Source organism: Crocodylus porosus, unplaced genomic scaffold (assembly GCF_001723895.1).
Source record: "Crocodylus porosus isolate Cpor-Errol unplaced genomic scaffold, CroPor_comp1, whole genome shotgun sequence".
NCBI classification, from domain to species: domain Eukaryota; kingdom Metazoa; phylum Chordata; order Crocodylia; family Crocodylidae; genus Crocodylus; species Crocodylus porosus.
Window position 1 is genome coordinate 7,575,829 of NW_017728916.1, and position 11,554 is coordinate 7,587,382.

Genomic DNA, 11,554 nt, shown 5'->3' on the forward strand with positions numbered 1-11,554 from the left:
AATCTGAAAGATGCATTTTAAATGTATGTATTTAAATTAAATTATATACATATTTACAATGCATCTTTCAGGTTCCTGTTGATAACTGATGTTTTCAGGTATTTTTGGTTTTTGAGAAACCCACCCAAAACAGACGCACTGTACAGTACTGAACTTGACTTTTCTTGGATGCGTTTAATCAGAGCTGTTTGGTCAGAGTTTCAGAGAAAAAGATGCATCCTGCCAGCCCCATTCAGAGCTCGAGTAAAGCAGGGACATGACCTTCTGAAAAACCTGTTTGTTTATTTTTTTATTTTTTCACTTGTTCCTTCACTGTAACAAACTAGACTTTCTGGAAAACTCACTGAAAAAGAGAGGCCTCTCTGAGTGAGCAGCAGGGTTGCCTGGGCACTTGTCTGGGTTGGGGAGCCCTGGGTTGGTGCCTGTCCCCACCATTTCACAGCAGGGCAGGGTTTGGTGCCTGGGTCTCTCATATCCCGGGTGAGTTCCCTGATGATTGGGCCTTGGCTTGCCTGCCATGGCTGTTTAACAGTGTCCTGGAGTCAATGCATCTTCCTGATGACCATTGAGCTAAAACCAGTGCATTTTGGTAGAAAGCTGCAGCATCAACGGATTGATAATGGTCATCAAAAGAGCTGTGTTGGAAACATTTCTGATGTTGCATTTTCCCTTTCCCCACTGCTACCAACACGGCAGTGTTGGAGCTAGACCTGGCCCGTTCACAACCTGATAAGCATTAGCAGTGGCCTTCCAGACAACGCTTGTTTTGTGCCGTGGTCATTTACTTCAGCCAAAGATATGTGAAATTACTTATATCCTTTTTTTCCCCCTCCAATTGAAATGCATGCACTAAATAATTACAGCCTCCCAGCCATGGAATAACTCCACTCACACCCCTGACCAAAACTTTTTTACAAAACTTTTTCCACCTAAACATTTGTTACTTTTACTGGGACAAACTAAGGTGGTTTTTGTCTGAGTTGGAAATGGCAGAAAACTTTTTTTTTTGATGTGATCAAAGTCTTAGTCTTCCAAAAATGTTGAAACTACTTCCTACCAATTTTAATTATAATGTGGAAGATGTCATCTCTTAAAGAATCCTGTCCTTTATCTATGAGTATCCTTGTGTTTCTTCTTCCAGCTTTGGCTGCCTTGCTTCGTGACGGTGAAACTCTGGAGGATCTTATGAAGCTGTCACCAGAAGAGCTGCTCTTGAGATGGGCCAACTTCCATTTGGAAAATGCCGGGTGGCACAAAATCAATAACTTCAGTTCAGACATCAAGGTATGTGAGAGCTGCCTGCTTCTCTCAGGAGTCGCTGGGATGTCTGAGCTACGCGCCAGCGTGACATGGTTGTGAATGGACAAGGTGGTGTTTAATTCCCTCAGAAACATTTGCTGCTTTGTTAATGAGTTAGGACCTGGGTCTGCAAACAGGCATGTGCTGCTTCACTGCCTAAAGCAGAGCCATTGGTTTTTTTCAATGGGGACACACAAATAGCGAGGTGAAGCATGCACGCACATGCTTGCAAGATCAGAGATCTAGTGCTTCAGCATGAGATGATCCAGTTCTGTACAGCAGTGATGTGACGTCCATATACATGGGGGCTTTGCACTCATATAATGCCTGCTTGCACCCAGTTGTCCAGTGATAAACCTCAGGTGTCTGTTTTGGACACTTCAGTCTTTGCAAGACAGACTGACTAGTTCAAAAGCCCTTGGGTTTTTTTTACTGCTGTATGCATCTTGCTTGCTTTCACATGGCAAGCACGCACAGGCTCAAGACAGTTTTCTTTCAGAAGCTATTTGCAAGAGCTTGTAAAGGAGGCGGTGGACCAGAGCTCATCCAAAAAAGGGGGACATTGTCTTTGGAAATGTTTTGGTCACATCTGTATGGGAGAGCACTCCAACTGAATGGAAATTGTGTTGGCGGCTAATATTTACCCAAAATGTAGTGTGTTGGAACTGGGGAAATGCAGGTCTTCAATAAAGTCCAGTCTTCACGATGGTGCAGAGTATTGTGGGGCTCTTCACAGCCACACAAAGGGATGGACTTCAGCATTTACAGGAAAAAACAAGCCCAGATGTTGCATTTCCTTCACAATTACCACTGGATGCAGGGCTATGAGCTCTTCTTCTGTGTCTCCAAATTCTCCACAGTAGTTTAAAATGCTCGATTTTACCAGCTTTAAGGAAAAATATTTGCATTGTATTAACACGAAGCAGTGAGAAAACCCTATATAATCAAAATATTGACAGCACAGTAGCTGCCATGGGTAAGAAGCTGCTCCGGAGGCTGGTGTGATTATAGCACCTTAGGTTTCTGCTGGCAGTTAAAGATCAGGGCCTTTTTATACTTGCTGTTTTCCTTGTAGCAATCTGTGGGGTGCAAAGAATTAAAACTGTGCCCATTCTTTTGCAGATTAAATGCTGTTAAATCTGACTCGAATGTTGCTAACTTTCTTTCTTTTTCCCCTCATGCCTCCTGGATTTCTGTTGTGGTGCTTTTCTATTGCTCTTTTTCTTATCTGTCCAGCTCATTGACTTCAGTAATTCAGTCAAGGTACATACAGTAGCTATGCCTGGTGACTTGATTAAGAAGAGGCTGCAAAGTGCAGCTGCTGTGGCTTTGCCCCTGTCTGAGATGAAGCTGACGCTCTGTTTCATGGATTTCAGGACTCCAGAGCTTATTTCCACCTTCTCAACCAAATTGCACCAAAAGGGCAGAAAGAAGGAGAGCCACAGATCGATATCAACATGTCAGGTTTCAGTGTAAGTATTCAGCCTTTTATACCCTTATTCTGGAAACCGGCCGGGCGTGGACAGTCTGCTGTCAGCCCCTGACTGTCAAGATGCCTGGGGGATCCATGTCTGAGAACATGTTGGTGGGAACCCATGCTTTGGACCTGCAGTTAAATGCCAGCATGTTTCAACATGAACAAAGCAAACATGCGCAAATAAATTCATGCTTCCAGCTCTTTGTCAGCATGCTGAATTATGCATTTTAATGACCCTATTTAAAAAGCACCACTTGGGGCTTTGCACAAGACGGAAATTAGAGAAAGCACATTGCAACCAACATAGTCCCTACGGTGACCTGAATTAACATGGCATTTCTCCATTGCTTTCTGCATATCTGCTCTGCTTTCTAACTGCCCCATGCAATCCAGTGGAGTTGTGTCTTTGGGCATAGTTGAGTGGTACCCACGACTGCTCCCAAAGGCCGGCTCTGATCCAGGCGTGTTGATTCCCATAGGAGAAGGACGACTTGAAGAGGGCAGAGTACATGCTTCAGCAGGCCGACAGGCTGGGCTGCAGACAGTTCGTGACTCCTGCTGACGTGGTCAGTGGGAATCCCAAACTGAACTTGGCCTTCGTGGCAAACTTGTTTAACAAGTACCCAGCGCTCACCAAGCCCGAGAACCAGGACATCGACTGGACTCTCCTGGAAGGTAACGAGACCTTCTCTTCTGCGGCAGTGTTAAAGGGGGGGATGTCGTACGACAACATTTGCACCACAGAATCATGGAACGTGAGGGTTGAAGGGAGCTCAGGAGTCGCATCTATCCAGCCCCCTGCTCCAAGCAGGACCAGCCCCAGCTACAACTTCCCAGCCAAGATTTTGTCCACCCGGGTCTTCAAAATCTCCAAGGATGGAGATGCCACCACCTCTCTGGGGAGCTTGTTCCAGTGCTTCACCACCATCCTTGTGAGAGAGGCTTTCCTAATATCCAACCTCAACTTCCCTTGCTGCAGCTTGAACCCATTGCTTCTTGTTCTGCCATCTGCCCCCACTGAGAATAGCCCAGCTCCGTCCTCTTTGCAGCCCCTCTATGAATCAACCCCTACCGCAGCACTGAGATGGAGCCGCAGCGTTTCTTGTACACAAGGTTTCATGTGGGCACCGAGATGCTTGCCCAGGGGCGCAGCAGTGAGTCAGGGACAGCCCCTTGAGATGAGAAACTTAGTGACTGGCTTCCTTATTGCTGCTTGCTCCCTGTGCTGTGTCTTTTGCATCCAGTGCCTAAATCACAGCCAGCTGGAGACTGAACTACTTCCGTAATGCAACATGGATCCTTTCCACGCACATTCAAACACCGCATATGGGTAGCTCTGCAAGTTCCTTGTTAAAAGTCATGGAAGGAAAAAAATAAAACCTGTTTTTCACCCTAAAAATAAGCTGCCTGTCCCCTGTCCTGTCGAGTCTGGTGGGAGGCATCAGGACAAACTTTGTTCTTAAAGCAAAGAAGTGTGTACGTAATCGCCGGCTGGTTTTAGCCAGTATAGGATATTATGTAGCTAGCCTTAAAAATGGCCCCAAACCTCTACTTTTATATGGGGTTACCTGTACATCTAAATCCATTGTCTCTTTCTGTCCTTTCAGGAGAGACGCGCGAGGAAAGGACCTTCCGTAACTGGATGAACTCTCTCGGCGTGAACCCCCACGTAAATCACCTCTATGGGTAGGTGTCGGGCCGGTGGGCTCTTGAAGGAGCAGTTGGCTTTTAATAAAGTACAACCTCAGTTTTTAGATGCTGCCATTGATTTAGCAAGGGGTATCTCCACCTAGGCTTCTTCTTGTTGGTGTGTTTGGAGACCAGAAAGCTTGGTTAATTTTCATTAATCCTTTTCTAGCAATGGACAAATAAATTAGGAGCACTCCAGCAAGATTGCCAAATCACTGACCGGGTGTTGGTTATCCTTGGGGTACTCTGAAATCTGCATTTAACTTAATGGCACAACTTTCCCCTTTTGAAGCAGGGGAGAAAGTGTGTAGTCTTTCTCCATTCATGGTAGTTGTATTGCTGGCTTGTGCTTTGGAAACCTACTCAGGGGGAAGGTGCGCCAAGGAACACCAGGGCTAACAGGCACTATCCCTTTTTTAGCGACCTCCAAGATGCATTGGTAATATTGCAATTATATGAGAAGATTAAAGTGCCTGTTGACTGGAATAAAGTGAACAAGCCTCCATACCCCAAGCTCGGGGCAAACATGAAGAAGGTAAGAAAAAAAAGCCATTAGCTAGAAATACAGTTAATGCAAAATGGGGAAACTTCTCTGTATATTGGGGGTCTTGTTGTTGTTCTGGTGCATGATTTTTGTTCAACTTCTCTCCCTCTGGGTGTAGCTAGAAAACTGTAACTATGCAGTAGACCTGGGGAAGCATCCAGCCAAATTTTCTCTAGTCGGCATTGGTGGACAGGACCTGAATGACGGGAACCCAACGCTGACCCTTGCACTTGTCTGGCAGCTGATGAGAAGGTAAAGCGGATCTGAAACAACTCTGCACTGCTAACGTCACAAGTGTGGCTTGGTGAATCCCGTGCTACCACGTGGCTTTTCTGTCCCTCTGTAGTGGCTAGTCCATGTATGGAGAGCCAAAAACTAGGCGTATTTAAAAGAGTTTCTTGTGTTTTAGAAACAAATCTAAATGAAGGGCTTACTGGATTATTGCACCTTTGGAAATTCCTTTTTGCCTCTTTATACTGTTGTGGGTAGAAGGAAAGAAACTTTCATGTTAACGGGGGGATCCCAATTTTAGTGAATTTATGAAAATAGGAAAGATTTTTATATTTTATAAGTCTTTTAACAGTGAGTTAAAAGACATTGGTCAGAAGAACTGTTGCCATAATAAAACATTTTTTATAATTTATAAAAAAATATTTTGTAATGGCAACAGTTCTTCTAACCAGTGCCTTTTAACTCTCTCTAAACGATAAGCTGAGGTTGAACTGTAGAGACAAAAGGAAGTGACTACTTTTTAAAATAACATTAAGCTTTATGTTTATTTGTCTTTTAAATCATGCAAAGCTTTAGATGCATTATCCGTCTGAAATCACTCATGAGCCACGGTCATCAGAGCTGATGGCAAGTGCGCAGTTTAACAAGGGACTGAACTAATGCAATTTTGTACTGTGTAGGTTAGGGGATTTGCTGAGTATTGGTTGTACCAACTTCCGTAACTTCCTAGTGACGTGTCTCTCGTTAGACATTCATTTGCTGCCTGGTTAGGATATTTTGGAGCGGAGGCTGCCAGAGACGCCCTCATCTCCTGGTAGGGTCCCTTTTATCCTACCCAAGTGCTGAAGTCTGGACTCGGTTGTAACCAGGACCTTGCGAGGGCCCTGTCTGCTCCTCGCTTGTAAGTAACAGTCTCTCTCTGGGTCCCAGATACACATTGAATGTGCTCGAGGATCTCGGCGACGGTCAAAAAGCGAATGACGACATCATTGTAAACTGGGTGAACAGGACCTTAAAGGAAGCTGGCAAGTCGACTTCCATCCAGAGCTTTAAGGTACGAGACTCCTTTCTGCAATGGGAGTGGGGCGATAGGCATTTCCTTTGCCTGGCACTGCAAGCAAACATCTGCACTCCAGCTGCATACATCTGTACTCCATGAACCACTGTGTAAACTAAAGGACAGTGTTGACACAGGGCCAGAGGGTTATAAATCATGCATGAATAAACACTAACCTGGAAATTGGGTTCTCAACCATCTGAGTGAGGTTCTAGAATAGCCTTGAAGTCCCAGGTGGGGAAAGTCCTAACTAGCTCCCAGGCGGAGAAGGCGTGAGTGGTTATTGGATGGGATTGTGTGCTGATGATATCATATGAATGTAATTGTATTATGTTATAACTTGAAGCCAGACTCACCATCTAGTCCCACATTCTTCCCAGACAACTTCATTTAACAACGTTGGAGGGGTGGGAGTGGGGCTCTTGTTTCCTGAACCCAGTTCTTGCATAGCCTTGCCACAGCATGGTAGCTCAGGGAATAGCCTTCCCCCACCCTAATGTAAGGGGCAAAAACTTTATAATAATTCAGTACATCTTAGAAAGGTCGAAACCAGTGTTTTTGGAGGGTCTGGTTTTCATTGCACCTTCCACTGCCTCTGGATTGAATGTGAAACAGAGAGCAAATCCGTCCGTTCCTTAATGCGTGTCACCATGTCTCCTACCAGGACAAGACTATCAGCACAAGCTTGGCGGTGGTGGATTTAATTGATGCTATACAGCCCGGTTGTATCAGCTACGATCTGGTAAAGACTGGCAACCTGTCGGAAGATGACAAACAAAATAATGCAAAGTAAGTCTGTCCAGCCTGAGGCTGGAGCATTGCTGTTCCTATTTTGTGCATCTCCACTGCTCCCAGGCCAGTCTGCTCTCCCAAATCTAACCACCCTCCAGCTTCACAACAGTTGCTTGCTTGTGGTCTTCCCAGGCTTGTGAGAGGAAAGCAGGAATGCTCAGATAGCGCTTAGCAATGTGATCCTCTTTATCTTCATCTCTGACCTCTGCAATCCTTGGCCAGGAGCAGGTGTTTTGAAATCTGAACTCGAGACTGGGCCCGGGGTCCTTTAGCAGCGTCCTCAGCATGGTGCTTCAAAGCAAGCTTGTCGCGCAATGCACAGAGTGGATGTTGGAAACTTCCTCTCCGGGGTGACTCTACCATAGTAACTCACAGGAAGTTTTCAGGCAACTTTCTTGCTAGTGCTAAGGTTTGCTTGAATATTCATAGAAAGCAGACAGGGAGCAAACCTACTCGGAAACATTAATTCCAGAGGGCATTGAATAATGTTTACCATCTCACCAGATTTTAAAATATGTAATAGGCAATGCAGCTCATCTATTATATTTTTCTCATCAGCTGTAGAAAGACCTGTAATCGAAGTGTTAAGTGTCGTACGTAGAAATACAACATTTTCCTGAACTAAAGTTATTTAAAAAGCAGTGCAGTGTCTTGAAACCTTGCTCAGGTAGGGGAAATACATTTGTTTTAGCTATGTTAAAGCCTAAATTAAGTCTCTTTGTTAGTGGTGATTGGAGTTGCTCTGGCAGAGAGATGTGAGGCTAGTCGTATTCAAGGGGAAAGGACTGTAAACGCTCACCTGGACTCTGTTTTCTTGAATGACAAACAGGTATGCGGTGTCAATGGCAAGGAGAATTGGTGCCCGAGTGTACGCTCTCCCAGAGGACCTGGTGGAGGTGAAACCGAAGATGGTCATGACCGTGTTTGCGTGCTTGATGGGCAGGGGAATGAAGAGGGTATAAAATCATTGACACGTGCAGAAAAGCCCAGCCTGCCATCCCAGGTGCGAGACTAGCAGATCCGCTGTGTCCAGCTTGAAATGCAGTTGGCCTAAGACCTGTTGAAGTTTAAAGGACTTTCGGTTTTGCTTTGCAAGACGGGAACGCTATCAAAAATCTCAGGGAGAGGAGTTTAGCTGAACAGACTTGCTCTTTTCCCAGGGTGAAAGTTTGACTTGTCAAGTGCTTACAGAAATGCATTCATATCAGCCCAGCATCCTAGCATGCTGTTCTGGGGTTTTCAGATGTGCTGTTTCTCAGATATTCCATGTTTTTTCTTCTGAGGGTTGCTAAGGTGGGTTGGCATGAAGCTTAAGAGACACAGATCTTGCTTTCTATCTGACAGCCAGTTTAATTTGTATTGCGGTCAAAGTGTGTTCTGGGTTTCAGCTTCCGCTTGCATTTGTAACTATAAAGTTACAGGACTAGCTGCAAACCAGCAGCATGGCTTAAAAGGTTAATTGAAACATATATCTGAATCTTCCTGCAGTATTCTCTTTACGCGGTGCTTTTTTTATACATCTAACAATATTTTGATTATGTTACAAATAAAGCCTAGAGATTTTTCTCTGGTTATTTTTTTTTAAAGGGTTTCACATTTAAATATATTGGAGACTACCATGAAACTCAGCCTTTCACAATAATAGCTGTTGTCATTTTGCTGGTGTCGTGACATCTGGGAATGGAAATGAATGCCTTTTTGTACGCATCTTGATTCAGTCGTGTGCACCTAGAAAATAATTTTTACAAAGTCTGCATGAAAACTATACTTTTTTATTTAAAATGCTGTTGGATATAAAACTACAGAACATTGTGGTCAAGTTTTGCGGGGAGAAGAAGCAAATGTTACAAACAACAGGGTTCAATAAACTGAACAGCAACCGTGCCGAAACAGAAAACTATTTTTGCAGAAAAATACTGGAAAGTGTTGTCACCAAAGAAGGAAGGAGCTGTATCCATAGGAGTTAATATACTCTTGCTTTGGCAAGCTGTTTGCTATATTTTGAGATCATATTGCTATTCTGAGCTATTCAAAGTGATGTAATATGGTGGCAAAGCATTAGTTGAAATAAAAACATTTAAATACACCTCAGTGTTGGCTTGTTCAGTCTGATCCAAGCTTGTAGCCTTTCCTGGTCCCGTTTCACTTTTCTTTCACTCAAATTGAGGTTCAGTGAAGGTTCAGTGAGGACAAGAGCAAAGTCCTGCACTGAGGAGGGAGCGATCCCCTGCACCAGGGCAGGCTGGGGGTGACAGGCTGGGCAGCAGCTCTGCAGAAAAGGACCTGGGGGTGACGGTGAACAAGGAGCTGAACAGGGGCCAGCGGTGCGCCCTCGTGCCAGGAAGGCTACCGGCATCCCGGGCTGCATCGGGAGGAGCGCTGCCAGCAGGTCAAGGGCAGTGATTCTTCCCCTCTATTCAGCACCGGGGAGGCCACATCTGGAGTCCGGTGTCCAGCTGTGGGTCCCCCACTACAGAAAGGATGTGGGCACATTGGAGAGAGTCCAGTGGAAGGTAACGAAAATGGTTCGGGGGCTGGGGTGCATGACTGGTGTAAGAGCTTGCAGGTTTGTCTGTTGGAAATGAAAGAGGAATTTTAGGAACTTCTCGCGGGGCCTTGTCATAGCTGTGATGTGGTGCACACCAGGAATTGCACACCATGGGGCCAGATGTTGTGGGACCTTTCTGAGGAGAACGTTCTTCATAGAACGAACCTCTGGATGGATGGAGCCTGGATCGTCTGCGAAGTTACTGTCCTGTGTTTTCATGCAGACTTGTTGCAAGCATCGCCTGTGAGATCAGGGAAATCTGCTCTAAGAACAAATGCAGGGAACCCCAACTAACCTTGAACCGGACATCCACAGTGCGTATCTGTGAAGTCATTCAGAGGGCAAGTGAGACTAAACTTTTGGTGCAAAACTTTTTTTTTTAACAATCATTCATAGCTGTATTTGAATATCTTTGATGCACACCCCGCTGCCACGCTGTCTGGTTTACACATACCTTCAAACACTTTCTTTCTAGCATCTATCACTTGTAGCCAGAATTTGTGGGCATCGATGTAACTTCACGTATTCCTGGTTTAATCTGGGAGTCTGCAGCGGGGGGGTCGTCTTGCTGGAAATCCGGGGGCTGGCGGTGCTCTTCTGCTCTTGCCATGCTGTCGTCACATTATGCAAACACGCGTGTCGTTGTGCCCCTGCCAAGCAGGCTGTTCAGATGAATCCCGGCAGTAGGTGCAATCAGTTCTGTTTGGATGACTCTGTTGTACTAAACAGCCTTGCTGTTAATGGGATTTGCAATGGGGTATGGGGAAGGAATCGGAGATTAATTTAGGAAAGCTAGGTGGTGGGGTCAGGTTTCCTTATGCATGGATCTAGGAGAGCCCAAGTTATTGCTGCACCTTTTTGGGCTGGCTTGCCAGTGTGTCTCTGTTAAGTGCATGGCACAGAGATGGTTTGCACACTTCAGCCAATGCACTTTCTAAATACAGTATTAGCGAGTCAATGGGTTGCCTCTTCGGACCTCTTCATTGAGCAAGCGGGCTTGCCTCTCCAGTGTGTTCCTGTGACATGGGTATTGTCCCAGCTCATTTTATTCTAACTCCTCCATAGTGTGCTGGTTTCCACATAAGCAGAGGGCTCATCCTCAGGGAGAGGGTTCACGAATGGGTTGATGAGCCCTCAGAGAGGAGTGGACCTCACCCTGCATTCCCTCCTTGTCTGGTGTCTGCAGTGGAGGCAGCAGCAAACGAAAGGAACCGGCAGCCTCGAGAGGGGCTGCTCCTGGTCCGAGAAGCGCCGTCACTGCGATCAAGTATCTGGTCAATGGTCATTGAGATCAAGTGGGTCGGACCCGTGAGTCAAGCACACTCGTACCCAACAACGTCTTAGAAGGGGCCTGGGTGGAAACTGTCTATAGCACTGCAGGCTGAAACCGGCTGGCGTGTCACAGGGTGCATCTACATGTGCAATTAGTGCGATGCAATCAACTCCAGTGGTTTGTGCTAGAGTTTATTGCTCCTGGGTGCACGTGCAAATGGCATGTTGAGCCAGGTCAGAGCAGCTCTGGCTAGCAGGGGGCCCAGGGTCATCCTGCCAGCCCAGGGCTCCTGCAACCCAGCCCAACCAGCTGCAGCGGGGCTGACTGGTGCACAACAGTGCTTCGGTGCAGGGCTAGCCGGCAGGCAGCCCCCGCACTGACGCACCATCGTGCCCCAGCCGGCCCCATCAGTGTCTACACATGCTTGCGGTGCACTAAATAATGCTGCTGCAAGTACTAACGTATAACGGAGTTAATTAGTTTCCCTCGACTTAAGGGGGCCGCACATATAGATGCCAAGACTTAACTGCAGCAACTCCGGTCTGCTATAAATGCTCCCACCAAGCGCTTGTAGAGGTGAGAGCTGGGCAAAGAGTTTGAGGCTGGTTTCATTGTCGCCTGGCATGAAATCTGAATGATGTCCA

General features: G+C 46.1%; 1 protein-coding gene across 2 annotated transcripts in view; it reads left to right on the forward strand.

Moving 5' to 3' along the window:
• The window catches only part of PLS3 (plastin 3), a 37,806-nt gene extending 28,631 nt beyond the window's left edge, over positions 1–9,175 (forward strand). For both annotated transcript variants that reach the window (XM_019536374.1, XM_019536373.1), the window contains exons 9-17: positions 1,142–1,284; positions 2,676–2,771; positions 3,256–3,451; positions 4,384–4,462; positions 4,886–5,000; positions 5,128–5,261; positions 6,171–6,294; positions 6,962–7,086; positions 7,919–9,175. In XM_019536374.1, coding sequence (XP_019391919.1) covers positions 1,142–1,284; positions 2,676–2,771; positions 3,256–3,451; positions 4,384–4,462; positions 4,886–5,000; positions 5,128–5,261; positions 6,171–6,294; positions 6,962–7,086; positions 7,919–8,051 — 1,145 coding nt within the window. In that variant the 3' untranslated portion in view covers positions 8,052–9,175. The remainder of the gene's footprint in view (positions 1–1,141; positions 1,285–2,675; positions 2,772–3,255; positions 3,452–4,383; positions 4,463–4,885; positions 5,001–5,127; positions 5,262–6,170; positions 6,295–6,961; positions 7,087–7,918) is intronic.
• Positions 9,176–11,554: the final 2,379 nt, after the last annotated feature.